This window comes from Amblyomma maculatum, chromosome 4 (assembly GCF_055883805.1).
Source record: "Amblyomma maculatum isolate TAMU_Amacu chromosome 4, ASM5588380v1, whole genome shotgun sequence".
Classification (NCBI taxonomy): domain Eukaryota; kingdom Metazoa; phylum Arthropoda; class Arachnida; order Ixodida; family Ixodidae; genus Amblyomma; species Amblyomma maculatum.
In genome coordinates, this window is record NC_139347.1 from 88,135,243 (window position 1) to 88,153,187 (window position 17,945).

The 17,945-nt window shown below is 47.4% G+C and overlaps 1 protein-coding gene across 2 annotated transcripts in view; it reads right to left on the reverse strand.

Moving 5' to 3' along the window:
* Positions 1-17,945, reverse strand: part of LOC146191601 (vascular endothelial growth factor receptor 1-like) — a 90,137-nt gene that overhangs the window by 40,508 nt on the left and 31,684 nt on the right. The window contains exon 1 of one of the 2 annotated variants that reach the window (XM_084602120.1): positions 17,276-17,734. The exons of the other annotated variant lie outside the window; for it this stretch is intronic. Within the exon in view, the coding sequence (XP_084458246.1) occupies positions 17,276-17,363 (88 nt within the window). The 5' untranslated portion in view covers positions 17,364-17,734. Of the gene's footprint in view, positions 1-17,275; positions 17,735-17,945 lie in introns of those variants that run through there. 2 annotated transcript variants of the gene reach the window in all.

The following is a 17,945-nucleotide window of genomic DNA, read 5'->3' on the forward strand; positions in this document are numbered from 1 at the left end:
TTCTTAAGCCAAAACAACTGCGTTGGCAAAATAGATAACAAGAAGCTATGCCCTAATATTTTGCAGTGTTTCTTCTTGGGGCGTATTGAAGAGGAGGATGAAACTAAGGTTTTAGGTCCCTGGCCACGCCGATAGTCTCCCGTGAAGGCCTCCCAGGCACTGCTCCGCTTTATGAGAACCACAGGCCTCATCGAAAGACTATGAGTTTGCTATGACATGCCTGTGACGTGATGTGATGTGGCGTGTCTGTTATGTGACTGTACTAACTTCAACTATCCCTCTCTCACAACTTTTATATCAACTCATCCCCTTCCCCCAATGCAGAGTAGCAAGCCAATTGCTTTCACTGGTTAACCTCCCTGCCTTTCCTCCTCATCTTCCTTCCTCCTTGAAGAGGGGGAGAAAACGCTTATTTAGGCGATGAAATTATTTGGGAAAGGGGAGTGGGGATGGTTGTGGCGCTGGGTGGCAGTCCCTATTCCGGGACGCGATTGGCAGCCGCCGCTGCCCGAGTTCTGCGGACAAACGCCCGCTGGGCCGCCTCCCTACCCTCCCTACTTGGCTATGTTTATATTTGTGTATTGCTTGCAGGCCTACACCATGCGGTACAGGCATCACCATGCGATATTGCCTGCAGAATTTGCACCAACCCGTGAATATCGGGTCCACGTATGGCGAGATTTAGGAAAAGTACCTGGCTTGGAGCTGTCTAAGGTGGCACACCTCAGAGTTGTCGAGGCCCTTTAGAGGCACTCGGAAGTGCCTTCCTGAAGAGTCATAAACGATTTGTAATTTCAGCGCAAGAGACTAGCGGAAGTTGGTATGGATGCGACGGTACAAGCGAATGACTGAATTGAACGCTCGGGTAGCCACGTGAGCGGCCTCGTTCCCCTGCACCGGATTCCCACATATTATATGTTGTAAAAATGTTTAAAAATACAAGAAAAAATCGCGTGGGTACGCCTCCACGGCTCATCTTCCCATGTTTACATTCTTTCATGAGGTGCCATTCTCATGTGGAGACCAGTTTTATTGTAACCTCCTAAATACTATTGTACATCGAACCTCAAGGCTGAACCCAAGTGGACTGACTATTGATTCTGAAATATTACACATATAGCCATAAAAGAGTCGTCTTTTCCCGCATCGTAAAGCTGCACTGTACATCGTTGTACCAACACAAGCAAACGATTGAGCTGAGGCTAAATTTCCTCCTTCTTATGCTGACTTTGCCCTCCCGACGCGTTCTGGATTTTCTGTTCTTTATTAGGTGTCTATACTAAGGTGTAGGTATACTGTGGCTAGCTAGAAAGCAAGCGAGCAAGGCATCCTGGATGGGCGTGGAAAGTTCAGACTGGCCCCCTAACCCGCGCTCAGCCTGTGTTTTGCATTTATGGACCGCTAAAGAGGAGGAGGAGGTTGGGACAGAGGGTGGTGGGGTCCTATTTTAACTATGGAGTTCTTAGATTGTTTTGGAAAATGGTTTTCAGCGTACGCGGTGTATGTATGTATGTATGTATGTATGTATGTATGTATGTATGTATGTATGTATGTATGTATGTATGTATGTATGTATGTATGTATGTATGTATGTATGTATGTATGTATGTATGTTATGTATGTATGTATGTATGTATGTATGTATGTATGTATGTACGTACGTACGTACGTGCGTGCGTGCGTGCGTGCGTGCGTGTGCGTGTGCGTGTGCGTGTGCGTGTGCGTGTGTGTGTGTGTGTGTGTGTGTGTGTGTGTGTGTGTGTGTGTGTGTGTGTGTGTGTGTGTGTCGCCAGCAGTGCGCATATTTAGGACCACGCATACTGGATATTAAGCTGTCGTCCACGGGCAATTCCACGCGGTTAAAATAAATCAGCTGCGGAAAACAATAAAACCACAAATACCGATGAGTTACCAACGTGGTACGCTCACAGAGCACGTACACACTACAGATACTCGTTTCGCCTTTGTATGCATGTATACTTCGTACAGCTAGCCCAGGACCATGTTAATTGGAAAGGTACGAGAGATATATTTGCCCTGCAATGGGATTAGTCAGGCTGCTACTGTTGACGATAATGACTGCGATATCTTGTAAACCTTGCTAGGGTTCTCTACTCGTTGAGCTGGAATTCCGCGCTTAGTAAGAGTGCAATTTCAGCCGATAAAGAACCGGAACTGTACAAAACAGTTATTCTACCTGAGCGCATGACACAGCGAGCGTATTTATTTAGAAAACTAGAATATTTATAGTACTGTACTGTACGCGTCCTTCATATTCTACAACATTTGTTTCACAATTAAATCGGCTCTTACCACAAGCAGTAAATGTGCGGGCAGAAGCAATAAAATGTTAGCAAATGTCGATTGTTTTTTACGCACTGTAATATTAAGATGATTATAGTAAAGACCTAGTAACAAGCGATCAAGGTACAAAAACATTCCCTTTTGCTAACGTTTTACTGACTCTTTTAACAAAAGGCAATGTATAGATGCCTCTTTTTAAAGTACAAATCATTTATTTATTGCCGTCACTTAGGAAGTGCTTTTATAATAAAACGTGCGGAGCATTTGACATCCCACCGCCGATAAGCCGCAAAAGCCTTAATAATGATTTACTACGCTATATACTACATCAGCTACTCGATGTTATCTAGCTCAAGTAGTAATCGTTACTGGGTCAAGTGCGCTACTTAGTAATAACTACGTTTGCTAGCTGCGCATGCCCCCCCCCCCCCCCCCCCCTCCACTTGAAGTCTAAAAAAAGTTACTATCGCGCCAGTAACTGTCAGGAATAGTTATAGCCGCTGTTCTTTTCACATTGCTTAGTAAATAACCCTGTTTATATGGTAAGCCCTTAAACATTTTAACATGTGCGTCTTGAATGAACCAGCCGAATTCTAAAGAGGCCGGCTTTCAAAAACGCTGTGAGTACGCCGCTCAAAGAACGGGAAGACAACTGCAATTCAAAAGGCATATATCTTGCCTCAACACTTAGGAACCGTTGCTCACAGCGCGGCAATAAGGCGGAACTACATCGCGAAGTGATATAGTCAATCTGTAAAAGGCTGCTTCTGTTTCCCTCCTACGTGCGATAGCGGGGTTCGCGATGAATGGAAAACTGCTCAAGCACCGATAAGGACCGCCCGTCGCGACAGACGTGATTTGAATACCGGCCGACACACGCGGTGCGCTGTGCGTGTTTGGCTCTCTGACATGCCCTCTTCAGTGTGAACCCTACTTAATTTTTTTGGCGCATGCCAAATCCTACGCAAGTCGGCTATACTGCAGAGCCCACGGTGATGTGAAGAATGGTCTCCGTGTTTCACCCACACAATTCTCCACAAAACAAAAAAAAAAAAAAAATACTTGGACTGCACTGCTGGTAGGACAATAGAAAGGTGGGCCGTAATTGCCAAACCAGGAGAAACTGACCAATCAGCAGTGATTCGTTCACCTCCCCCACAAAGTTCTTTTAAAGCCTCGGAGAACAGACGTCTTCATTTCGCGAAAACTTAATTTCACTTTCCCGTTGTGGATTTTTTTTTTTTTTTTTTTGTTAATTCACGAACGTTTCGCGTGCCGACCATGATAACTCGATCGAAAATTGGCCGATGTAGAAGTTTTGCATAGGGGCAATAAGTTAGGCTTCCTTCAGAAACGTGAACGCGGTGTTTTGAAAGGCTTCCTTTCATCTATCTTCAGAATCGGCGCCTTTGGACTCTGTCCCAATGATTTGGCGTAGGAAGCACACATTCGTTGGCAGAAGCCCTTCGAGTATCAAGCTCATTTTTATATAGGTACCCTGTTAGAAGCCGACGACGTACGATTGGCTATATGGCACGTGGGCGAGCGCTTCGTGACATTCAAGGAAGCCCCGCGTGTCTATTGTGTCCAAAGCACTCTCACAAGAATGCTGGAAGCAATTTTGAACCTCTCAATCACAGCACCGACTTTTGTTGAAATCGTATCAAACCAACCAAAAAGTATGCGGGTATTAACAAAAGGACCCTATATATATATATATATATATATATATATATATATATATATATATATATATATATATATATATATATATATATATATATATATATATATATATATATATATATATATATATATATATATATATATATATATTGTACTGTGATAGTCATCGCCATCGACATGCACCTGTGCGTTGTGCGACGAAGACGAAGTACTCTGGGCTCGCCGTTGCAAGGTCCTGTCCTCACAGCTCTCCATCTGAGCTTCAATAAACGCCCTATTACAATTGGCGGAGGTGCCGGAAACGATCCCACCCAAACTGGAACTGCGAAGCCGTACACTACCCTCTACGACCGCCATGCAAGACACTTCGACGCTGCCGGCCGTTCCACCCACGATCATGTGTGCTGGCGTCGTGCGCCAGCGTGACCCTTGCCTGTTCAGCGGCACGGCCGATCAAGATGTCGACGACTGGCTGTCATCCTATGAAAGAGTAAGCACCTACAACAAGTGGGATGACTCATACAAGCTCAGTAACGTCATATTCTATCTGACGGACGTGGCGAACCTCTGGTTTCGCAACCATGAGGCTGACCTGTCATCTTGGTCGACATTTAAAAAGAATTTCGCGGAAGTGTTCGGCCGCCCGGCAGTGCGTAAGCTTCGTGCCGAACAACGTTTACACGATCGTGTTCAGCGCGCTGATGAGACCTTTACCAGCTACATAGAAGACGTCGTTGATCTCTGCAAACGAGTCGACCCGGCCATGCCGGAAGCAAACAAAATCCGCTACATCCTCGAGGGCATTTCTGAGGACGCCTTCCAGATGCTGGTAGCGAAAGATCCCACCAGCGTTAGTGAACTCGTGAAGCTTTGCCAGAGCTACGACGAGCTCCGCAAGCGGCGCGCTTCTAGGCGCCGCTCCAGTGTGTGCGACGAAGGCGTATCCGCATTAGCCCTGGGTGGTTCGCCAATTTCTGAAGGGAGCCCGCTGAATCAAAAGATCAAAGATTTTATTCGTGAAGAGGTCGCACGTCAAATCTCACTCCTTCCCCATTTTCAAGACTCGGGCCGCCTCGTTCCTGAACTGGCTCCATCTTTGGCCCCTGCTATACGCCGTGTCGTGCAAGAACACGTCGCTGATGCCTTGCCGTCCAACCCCGTGGTGCCGCCTGTGACGGCACCTCTCACGTATGCCCAAGTAACGGCTAGGCCACCACCTTCGCCCACGTCTGGCTCCTATGTGCAGGTCCCTGCCTACCGTTCACCGCCGCATGCTGAGCCTTCGTTTCAAGCCCCACCCTCAAGATTCCGCCCACATCCTATGAAACCTTGGCGTACTACGGACAACCTTCCGATTTGCTATGCCTGCGGTCGGCCGGGCCATGTTGCGCGCCTTTGTCGCCAGCGCCTCCAACCTTCACAGCCTGACATTCGATTTTACCCGTACGATACCGACTCACGCTCGCAAATGATTCCGCCCGGTTCTCAATTTGTCCCACAAGATCGCCAAACCTATACCACTCGTCGATCACATTCTCCTCGGCGCCGATCGCTTTCTCCAATGCTGCGACGTTCTACCAGCACCGTTGAGGGAAACTAACAGTCGCAGTTCCGGGGGCAAGAACTGCGCTTGTTTCGAATTCCTCAAGTCCTCCATGCCGTCCCGCTAATGTTATCAAAGTTTCTGTAGAAGGCGCCACAGTTCTCGCTCTCGTCGATACCGGTGCAGCCGTCTCCGTCATCAGTGAAGCGCTCTGCCGTCGAATTCGCAAAGTGACCACTCCGATTTCCGACTTTTCGCTCCGCACCGCCTCATCACAGCACATTCACCCCTCCGCATCTTGCACAGCCCGTGTGCTCATTCAAGACGTCTTGTACCCCATCGAGTTTATTGTTCTGCCGAACTGCTCGCATGATATCATCCTCGGATACGATTTTCTATCGACTCATCAAGCCGTTATTGACTGTGCTCGTGCACAAATTGCCTTCGCCCCCCTCTGTGATGCCCCCTTTTGTGATACCCCTCCCCGCACTGCAAAACTTCTCGTCGCCCATGACACCGACATTCCTCCGTTCTCTGCTGCCCTCGTACCACTGTCTTGTGAGTGGGTAACTCCTTTGACTGCGATTTTTACACCTTCCGAAGCCACCTCCCGTCATCCCTGCCTCCTTTTTCCGTTCGCTGTTCTCGAAATTCAAGACGGCAAGAGTGCACTTTACGCCTCGAACCCATTTTCTTGCCCAGCAGTCCTGCTCCGTGGCGAATGCATTGGACGTCTTGAAGAGCTTGATCCCAGTCATATCACCACTCTTGCTGACTCAACCCCCTCCTTCGACGCTAGTCTGTGCTCTTGCGATGTTGCGACCGCTTCGACGCCCTCCGACGTTTTCCAACATGCTATTGATGCTGATCTTCCACTTGCGCAACGTGATCAACTTGTCGCCCTCTTGCAGAACTTCGCTTCTTCATTCGACTTTCCTCAAACTGACTTGGGCCGCACGTCTGTCGTAGAGCACACCATCGACACCGGTAAAACTGCACCTTTGCGCCAGCGCCCCTATCGCGTGTCGGCTTCGGAGCGCCAAGTAATTGCTGATCATGTGGACGACATGCTCCGTCGGGGTGTCATTCGGCCATCCCACAGTCCCTGGGCGTCTCCAGTTGTGTTGGTACCTAAGAAAGATGGCTCCTTCCGGTTTTGTGTCGACTACCGCCGGCTCAACAAGATCACGCGCAAGGACGTCTATCCTCTGCCACGCATCGATGACGCACTAGACTGCTTGCAGGGCGCCGAGTTTTTCTCCTCGTTGGATTTACGATCTGGCTACTGGCAGGTGCCAATGGCTGACGCTGACCGCTCTAAAACTGCCTTCATCACACCAGATGGATTATATGAATTCAACGTCATGCCCTTTGGGCTTTGCAACGCCCCGGCCACATTTGAACGCCTCATGGACACTGTGCTTCGTGGATTCAAGTGGCGAACCTGTCTTTGCTATCTCGATGATATCGTAGTCTTTTCTACCGATTTTCAATCCCACCTGCTCCGACTGAAGGACGTTCTCACTTGTCTCGCTACCGCCGGCCTCCAACTGAATCTGAAGAAGTGCCGCTTTGCTGCTCGCCGACTAACAATTCTAGGTCATGTCGTTTCTAAGGATGGCATTCTTCCCGATCCCAGCAAACTTCGTGCAGTTGCCGAATTCCCACGCCCAAAATCACTGAAGCAGCTACGAAGTTTCATTGGCCTATGCTCCTACTTTCGCCGCTTCATCTTAAATTTCGCATCTATTATTGCTCCTCTCATCCAGCTCCTCTCCGGTAGCTCCGACCTCTCCGCATGGACACCTGCTTGTGATGACGCCTTCAACACTTTACGCCGTCTTTTGGTTTCGCCTCCCATCCTCCGCCACTTCGACCCGAATGCGCCAACTGAGATTCACACTGACGCTAGCGGTATTGGGATAGGCGCCGTTCTCACCCAACGCAAACCTGGTATCCGAGACTATGTGGTGGCGTACGCAAGCCGCACCTTGACCAAGGCAGAGTCCAATTATTCTGTTACGGAAAGAGAATGCTTGGCCATTATTTGGGCCATCGGCAAATTCCGTCCGTATGTCTATGGCCGACCATTTTATGTGGTCACTGATCATCACGCTCTGTGCTGGCTGGCGTCCCTCAAGGACCCGTCCGGCCGCCTTGCTCGCTGGGCTCTTCGCCTCCAAGAGTATGACATTCGTGTCATATATCGCTCAGGCCTCAAGCATACTGACGCGGACGCTCTTTCGCGCTCACCGCTGCCTCCCTCTTCGTTGCCTGATGAGATCTGCGCCTACGATTTGTCTTCGCTTGCCACTATTGACATGGCCACGGAACAGCGGCGCGACCCGTGGATATCTACACTTCTGGACTTTCTTTCAAGTCACTCTCCAGGTCGTCTGTCTCGGGCGCTTGCCCGCCAAGCTCACCATTTTTCAATTCGTGACGGGCTGCTCTATCGCCGCAATTATCTTCACGACGGAAGGAAGTGGCTTTTAGTCATCCCCCGTCATCTCCGCGCCGAAATTTGTGCTGCTTTCCATACTGATCCCCAGTGCGCCCACGGCGGAGTGTTGAAAACCTACACGCGCTTGCGTCTACGCTTCTTCTGGCGTGGAATGTACCGCTTTGTCCGCCATTTTGTCCGCTCCTGCCAGTCTTGCCAACGCCGAAAAACTCCTCTCAAGTCCTCTGCTTCGTTGCAGCCGTTGCCCTGTCCTGCCCGTCCGTTTGATCGTGTCGGCATAGATCTATACGGTCCCCTTCCTACAACTTCAGCTGGCAACCGCTGGATTATCGTGGCAGTGGATCATCTAACCCGCTACACTGAGACATCATCATTGCCCTCTGCTTCCGCACGCGACGTGGCTGCCTTTATTCTGAAAAACCTGGTTCTTCGCCATGGTGCCCCTCGCGAACTGCTCAGTGACCGCGGACGCGTTTTCTTATCAGACGCTCTTGAGGCTCTCCTGAAAGAATGCCGCATCATACACCGCACCGCTACCTCGTACCACCCTCAGACGAATGGACTGACAGAACGTTTTAACCGCACTCTCGGTGACATGCTGGCTATGTACGTGAACACCGACCATTCCAATTGGGACCAAGTTCTACCGTTTGTTACTTACGCATATAACACCGCGACACAGGCCACTACTGGATTCTCTCCATTCTTTCTCCTTTACGGGCGCGAGCCACCCTGTACTATGGACACACTTTTTCCCTACCGCCCTGACGTTTCCGAATCTTCCCCGCTATCCGATGCCGTCACGTACGCAGAAGAATGCCGTCAGCTCGCCCGCTCTCTCACAACAGAAAATCAGTGGCAACAAAAATACCTCCGTGATACCGGCGAATCTTCGCCATATCTCCCGGACACACTGGTGTGGCTCTGGGTGCCCTCCACAACCCCTGGCCTTTCAAAGAAGTTTCTTGCTCGCTACCACGGGCCATATAGGGTCATCCAGCAAACATCTGCAGTCAACTACGTAGTTGAGCCCGTCACGCCCTCTGCGGACTTGCGTCGCCGTGGTCGTGAAACAGTTCACGTGAACCGATTGAAGCCATTCTATGACCCCGCTGTGCTTTCCGCGCCATAAGTCGCCAGGATGGCTCCTTTTTTTACCCGGGGGGAAAATGTACTGTGATAGTCATCGCCATCGACATGCACCTGTGCGTTGTGCGACGAAGACGAAGTACTCTGGGCTCGCCGTTGCAAGGTCCTGTCCTCACAGCTCTCCATCTGAGCTTCAATAAACGCCCTATTACAATATATATATATATATATATATATATATATATATATATATATATATATATATATATATATATATATATATATATATATATATATATATATATATATATACACACACATTCCGCCGCTTTAATATGTGGGTCTGGCATTCCAAAGCAACGTGGAGACCTGTCTAGGTAGTTGTAGTTTAGCGATCATTTCGGTCACATGTTGTCCTTCAGCGAGAGCTTAAATTCCTCAGCACAGTTCCTGTCTTGTATTAAACATTTCTCCAAACAACACCCCGATAATGAAAAACCGAAATTACGACCTTGAGACCAAAACAAGCGCCTTCAGCGCTGAATAAGGGGAGTTTGAATGATGACGAACACACAAATTTTAAAGTCTAGGTTGTCTTTTGTTCGATTCGACGTTTGAGTACTCCTGCAAAGCACCATTTCCAGTGCATAAAGTGTCAATAACTGGAAGGCATAAGTGTAGCTATTATATTGAATGAACGTATATTAACTGCATTCCAGACAACCAGAATTCACACGTATGGGCGTAACGAGCTCTATTAAGAGGCTATTCGGCATGCAGCCTATCACATTCGACAAAACTTGGCAAGTTTCGAAGTTGGAAGGCCACTCGAGGGACTCACAACAGTGGTATACCTGGCTTGGCACGGGTTGTGGATGCGCGCAATCAGCTACTGTTTGTCTAAATAGGTGCAGTAAGACAATTTTATGTCCGGAAGGTTTTACGTGATCTCCAAGCTGGATGTTCACGTCAACAACACTGCTATTCGCAACACGCTAGATATCCCACATTGAAATTATGCGTATCAGGCTATTGAAACTACAGCAAAGGAAAGTCAGAGTCACGTGAGGAGAAGAGGTGGTGAGAATTGCCGAGACAGGGCATCTTCGTGAAAAATACACATTTCTTGTTCCTAGCGCCGCAGCACCCGTATGTTGCCTATGTCTACAGACACGCTGCGAAGAAGTACGTCGCGCTAGAGCGCGCAGCCGAATTCGGACACACGACGCATGCGCACGTAACTCAGTCGCTGGAGTCGCGAGTGGGTAGTACATTGCGTTTCGGCGCATTGCTACACGTCCCATCGCGAGGGTCGGCCTCGGCGCCCCGCCCGTGCCGGTACTGCTCGAGGATGCCAGCATCGCGTCGAAGCGGAAAAGTCTTTGGCGATGTCCTCTAGCGCGTAGTCTCTGCTCCCGTCGTGCAGGAAAAAAAAAAAAAAAAATACGTACGAAAGGTAAAGAAAGGACGGAGTGGTTTCTCGGGGCGTAGCGCAGGGATCTTTTGCTGTTTACAGGCATTTTTGCAACGCCATAAGCAAGGCTTCAAGGAAGGCCCGGATGCAAAGGGGTAACCCAGAGGTCACTATGTGCTTCTTTTATTTGTTTTTATCCTGTGGGCCTCCAACAGCTCCCAGTGTGCGCGCTTCGCGAGTATCACACAGTGTCGGGAAAACTAATAATGTCCACGGCGAACCATAGTAGATAAAGAAAGGGCAAATGCGCCCGTTTTTCTTCATTTACGTCGGGCCGTCCCGTCGGACAACGCTCTTCCCCGCTTCGATGCCCGGTACGCGATGTTTCATAAGGTTTCCATCGCCACAGCGGGCACCGGGGAAACACTGGTGCACTTTCCGGACTTCCAGCTACACATTCATTGAGGCTTCGGGAACAAACTTTAAGCGTTGGAAAAGTCCACTAAGTAAGATGAGCACATTGGTCATCTCCATCGCCTGGCAACGCTATTTGAAGGTAGCTGTGTGTTACATAGCTCAGCCCGTTTGCGGGTTAGCGCCCACGGATCTTATGAAGTATAATATGTTTTACTGCAGGTGACCTTTGAGACGACGTGCACTTTGCAGTACAACGGACGCAAGCCACGGGTTATATCCAGCAGCATAGCCTGGCTGTCCGGCTCTCCAAATTACTCGTCTAAAAAGAGGATGTGGGTGGACATCCTGCTTAGTGACAGAGTCGTGCACGACACCGTGCGTGAGGAACGTTTTCAGGCCTTCGTTCGGACGCTGATACGATATTTTATGGCAGCTATGGCTAAGTACACTGCTGCTCTCAGAGCAATGACCGAGGGACGCTTAATGAAATATACATTTTTATGCAAGAATCTTGAGAGCAGCGGAGGACTGGAGAGTAGTTCTGGGATGGAATCTAATGCAGGTCGAAAAACTCATCGCCGAGTTGGATTTAATTCCCTGCGCACATAATCTTCAGCAGCAAGAAATCTTCGATACCTATGAAACATAGGAGAGGATTTTTGTGTGTTTGTGTGTGTGTGTGGGGGGGGGGGGGGGGTATTCTTTTTTAAGTGATTTTCGGGGAATGCAGCTTATTCCAACAGATTCAAACCGCTGGCAGAATTGCTTGTAGCGTGCTTTAATTTTACTTTAGCGCTAGGATACACACTAATAGATCGTACTACTTTGTTTTCAAGGACACCACACGTGTGCACACTGATAGACATTTACAAGGGCAGTTTTGTGTTCCCAATATCAGCATCGCTATTTGCCCATTCTCATGCAGAGTGGTGATGCAGAATCGACAAAACCGCCGACGTGGCTCGGGATGGCAATGCCTGTGGACTACTCGCAAGTGAAATGTGGAGTTGAAAGCCCAAACAAATATTTCCTTTGAGACCTAATGTATATTGAGAAAGGGAGAAAAGACCTGATCACTGGATTTTTCTTGCAGGTCACCAAAGTGGCCCTTCATTTCCTGTATCTACGCACAGCTGTACTGCCATGAATTTCGAATACCTGGCGGCCGTGTACACTTTGTTGCTCGATACGTGCCGCTGTGCCATAAGCTTACAGGTGACTGCGTTCATCTCCCGTGATGTGGGCGGGAACGCTTGTGGCTCTGGCTGCGATGCATTACGCAGGAAGCACATCCCTGCTGCCACCAACTACCCGCGTAGACCTTGGCGATCATTGCAAAAACTCTACAAGCGAACCAGCCGCAGCAAACATGTTGCTTGCAGTGGCCCATAATCATGTGACCCCGACTGCAGATGCAAGCCAACGGAGTTCAGAGATATATGTAATCTACAAATGTAGGATCGCTATACTGTATTCGGTCCTGGGAGAAATCTAATGAGAAGATGAGCCCGGAGACAGGCAGATGATTAGGGTTGCCCCGTAGAGCTCAATGACAAGTGCACAGACCAATAGTAACTACGGCGACTGCAGAAAATACTATTAATCAGGATTTATCGGACGGAGAGAAACAAAAGTGAATGAGCTGAACATGGATAGCTGCACTGACACAAGAGGCGAGCAGGAAATAACCACCGAAAGTAGCAATCGGTACACAGATCATTAGTGTGGGCTTGGCATCTCACCCGTGCTTGCGTTTCCTTTCGCACAGTGAAATTCGGGAACACCGGACGCTTTGACCTAAGTGAAAACTCTTTCATCCGATAGAAAGCATATAAAATCCGGCTTCCTAGTGTTATAAAGCAATAAACAGCTGCTTCGTGTTTGTTTGTTTGTTTCGCGAAATGAATTGTCCGTCCGAGGGGCTCTTCGTGGCGAAAATGGGCTTGCAGTAGAGCTACGGGGTTTCAAGTAAATAGTCACTCTTTTTGTTTTGTTGTAAAGCATATAAATGTTTCCGCCATCATCAGAGACTCACTGGAATCAAAAACGTAAACCTCTCAACAAATGTCTATTCATTCAACACTTTGACAGTTTTTCTCTGTCACGAAATGATAAGGGTTCAGCAGCTATGACATCGGCATGTGGTTTCGCGCTACTATTTCACTATGCTTAACAGGAACACTAGCTTTTGTTATAAACAAAAAAGCATGTTTGTGCATCCATTCCTTAGCGAAACATAAATATCGCCGTTGTTTCCAACTAAAAAGAAAAAAAAAAAAGACTTGGAAAATCTTGCTGTTTAAAACAAATGTACACAAAAAAATAGAGCGAAGGATTTCTTTTTTAGCCGATTGAGTGCAACGGGGCGCGAGGGTCGAAAAATTGCGACAACCCTCGAACTTTTCGTGATGGGCATGTTTTTCTTTCTTGTGTTATATACATTTGCGCTCAAGGATAAGGGAAAATAGTATTAACATCAAAGTGCGTACTTTACAATCGTAAGTACAGTGCAGAGCCGAAATGTTCCATCCTGAGTCATTTTTCTCCAGAGTTTCCTGGGGGATTTTCTAGGGCTTGTTATCCCCTGTCCTGTTCGCTCTTCAGGTAAATAAGTTTCAAGGATTTCTTGACTTACAGCGGTCGAATGTGCTCGAGCCCACGCATTCCCGAACGAACCAACGAATTGAACCTTCTTTTATACTACGGAGTTAATCAAAGATTTTATTTCTGTGGGCCCGTCCAAGGCTTAGGGCTTCATGAACCAAGCTCGCGGTGATCGCACAGGCTTACAATCAAGCTCTTCGCAGACATGCAGGTAACTGTATCTTGAAATGAAGCGAAAGTTTTCCGCATTAAACTAAGTCTTTCCATTCAAGTATCAAATCCGTCATTAACCTTCACGTTACCCGCGGTCGTACCTACGTGTTCTAGTGTCTGTTTTGTGTTTGCGTGCTGTCAAGCACAGTACTCGGGGACAGTAGTGACGTTATGGAGGCAAGGAAACAAACTGCTTCTTAATGGTCACTTTAAAGAAGTGATTATGAACTGAATTAAGATCAAACCATCAAGGTTGCGCGTGACGGCTTTTGCGAGCAGTTATATCAGAACGAAACTCAGTGGACATTCTTTGTTGTAGTATACGCTGCTGTTTATGTAGCGATTTTCGAACGTCTTATCACAGTTTTCAGTACTTGACCTTAACAAAGCGTACTCTCGATGCCGTAGCGGCGTCTTCTGCCCACAATCTCTACACATTATTACATTCTCTCTTATTTTTACTCTTTTTGTACCGTACGTACTCAATCGAAATGCTTTTTTTTTTTTTTTTTTTTTCTGGTTTGGGTTTAACGTCTCAAAGCAGTTCAGCCCATGAGGGATGCCGCAGTGAAGAGTTCCAGAGATTTCGACCATCTGCGGTTTTTAGAGGGAACTGACATCACACAGCACATGGGTGCCTTCCTTTTCGTCTCCATCGAAAAGCGGCTGTCACGGCCGTGATTTTATACCGCGTTCTTGGGTTCAGCAGTCGAGCGTCTTAACCACTGAGCCACCGCGAACGGACGAAATGTTCTCTCTTAAATTCAACACCCTCCAAAAAAGGCACTAACACCTGATAAGGTGGCAGCCATAACAAGTGGGCATTTTAAATTTGACCTATTTATCTTTCTTTTTTTTTTCAGTAATATCTCTATTACAAAATAACTTCACATACATGAAGACTTTATGTGTCTTAATCTAGATTTCTGTCATTCCTTTGAGCTTCGCTTTTGATGCCACTTGACCAATTTCAACAATTTAACTCTGCAATGAATTCAATTAAGCACGCATCCTTTTTGAACATTTTTTTCTTGCTTGTTACTTTGTCGATGAATTTGCCACATCAGCAAAAATCCGACTGATGTTCCAGTTTGCAAACTGATGCAGGAGATCAATAGGTACACCACAGAAATGTTGATTTAAATGTTAACAAATAGAAAGGCTATGTTGATTATGAGATGAAGTTGTAGACGTATATAGAAGTATATTTAAACACATGAATAAATGATACCAAACACATCAGTAATTGCTAGCCTTCTCTTGTTGCAGTACAGAACACCTGTACAACGGTAACCACCTGAATAGGGATCGTGACTACGGATTGCATACTACCCATTTAGCCCGTATCACCTATATTGCCCATATCACCCACATTTCCCGTATTACTAATTACCCGCCATTACCCAGTATGCCATTACCCGCATTCCCATTATACCAGAATGCCCCTATTTCACGTATGCCCATATTGCCCGTATCACCCGTATTATCCATACCTCCCTTATGACACATATCACCAGTATCCAGTAAGACTGTATGTTCGAAAATCTTATTTAGTATTTTCAGTATTGGTATTTTCAGTAGGGAAGTAACACATTTAAAACGCCTTGTGTTTTTCTTTCTTTTTTTTTTATTACAGAACTTATGCTAGAGTCGTTTGCTCTGAAAGCTCATAAAATCCCATGACCATATTTACTAGCATGGTCTGCAGGACTCCGAATAAATAACTAAGCTCTGCGCTCATTACAAGGCAGCCTACGCTGGCACATAGTTATAATATGATCTCATAACATCAGCAGTGCAGGCGTGCAGTGCAGGCGTGCAGTGCAGGCGTGCAGGGAAAATATTTTGACGCCATTCCAGCGTAAAATCTAAATATTAAGCACACTCATCATGCAGCTACGTGTTTACAAACATCAGTGTATATTACAGACATTGTTTATTCGATGCGAAGTGTGGTGCTACACGCCCACTCTTCAACCCCAAACCTGCCTCTTGCCCTCCTCCTTGCTGCGAACGCTTGACACTGCGCATGCGCGTAAGGATCAGCATCCGCGCTATGGCGCCACATTACAAGCAGTTATTGCGTGACAGCAGCGACACACAGAACGAGAATGAGAACGGTGACATTGCCTTACGTCTCGCAAGGGAGGAGTCGGAAATAGCGTCTGGCGACCCCAGTGGCACCGAACACGTTCTGGTCGATTTCACACGCGTTTGTACTTACATCCGTGAAGCCAGGATTTTGTGAAGGACGGCTACTTTGTCATTCCTGTGATTTTTGCTTGCGCTGTAGCCCACATGTGCATGGGGCGTTTCTTAGGTTGTGCACTATACGTGGAGGTGTTGACTGTTAAAAAAAATACAAGAACTGCTGCGTGGTAATTCTTTGCGATGGGAAAAAGGAAACGATTCAAACTGGTAGGTTTTTCCTGTAAGAATGTCGTATGTTCAATACTGCAGCAATGTTAACTGCACACTACTGTCATTTTACAAAATCGATACATAACATGCTCATTCAATTTTCTCCCCAAAAGAAGACAAGAAAGCGTCAGTGTAGAAGGGGTATCAGGTGAGTAGATAATTACGGTTAAAATCCACCAAACAGGAAAATTGTTTGTACTACTGTGTTCATGAGGAGGCTTTCAGTGTAGAAGGGGTATCAGGTGAGTAGATAATTACGGTTAAAATCCACCAAACAGGAAAATTGTTTGTACTACTGTGTTCATGAGGAGGCTTTATCCTCTACGGGCCCTTTGTGTTAAAGATGTCCGCCAAGTTTCAACCAGCACGTTACGGACGCGCTGGACGACAGCCTGATGAGTGTTGATACAGCACTGGGCTCGGAGGGCGAGCCAGCCGTTGAGAAATATGTAGGATTAAGGGTCGGATGTATTATGATCAGCACGTTTGAAGAGGATTTTTATTCTGTGTAGAACTTCGACAATGTGTGTGTGCTATGAAAGATAGGAAGTACCCGCAGCGTGTGCAGCCCAGGGGTTGAATAAACTTTATTTCTGGGGTCCTAGTGAATTTGGGGGAGGAGGTTACGATTGGAGTAAAGGAGAGGTAAATTTCGGACTCTGTTTACGTGAACTGTTTTGTGTGTTTTCACCCACCTATTGAATGGCGTAATTCGCTCGAACTGTATTTCGTGTAGAATTGTCATGTCGTGTAGAACACTTCGCAGCTGATATTTTGAGACAACCTTCACGTGTTATGGTTTCATTTCTGCTTTTCCTTGTGCTTTAGTCAAGGTGCAGATTAAGTAAGCCATGCTTTATGACTGTATTTAAAAAAAAAAAGAAGACTAATTTCCGAGTGTAACTAGGCTATCTAAAATAGCTTTCCGGCTGCAATTCTGCTTAGCGCCACTGTTTAGTTGGCTAACAAATAGTTCGTGTGAAAGTTAAGTAATGGCATTCTGTACCAGATTTCTATAAAGGCATCGCAAATAGCGTTCTCATCTCTTGACGAGCTTTCACGTACCGTGCCCAAACAATTTGAAATCTTTGAATATGAAAAGTATAGCGAAGCGACTCACCGACATACGCCCAACAGAGAAGCAAGCCGTAGAGAGCAGCACATTCCCACCAGAACCGATGCTCGAACCACGCAGTTCTTCGCGCCATATTCGCCGCCTCCACCGACGACAGAAGCAAAAATTGTCAACGATGATCACACCGGTGCCGTTGTAGTCGCGTCAGCCCGAGTCAAACGGAACGCCAAACTACGGTCGCCAGGCGGCATAACCGAGTTCCGCTAGTCAGCCCGCTGATCCACAGACCCGAGCACAGCCATTAATCCCAGGTGAATTCGCGTCACCTATTCCGCGCGTGTGGAGAAAGCGCAGACACGGGCACACCTCCGTACAACGCAGGACCGGTTGTACACGCGTCGCAAGCCGCGGCAACCACTATCGCAACCACCACGACGAGCACATCTCAGTCGCGCAGGCGTTGAAGCCACCGCAGGCGCTCCCGCTGGCAGACAGAGACACCGGAACTTCCTCCGGGTGTGAGATGAAACAAACGTAAAAAAATCAACAGAAACAACACGTTTCTCTCTCCCTCCCCAACAACGTCACTTCGGGGACTTCGTACGGACAAGATCCGAGAGAGTGAGGAGTGGCTGGCCCTCCTCCACCTTCTGATTCCTGCTTTTGCGTCGGCGTCCTCTGTCAGCGGGCTGTTTTCTTTTGCCATCACCCAATT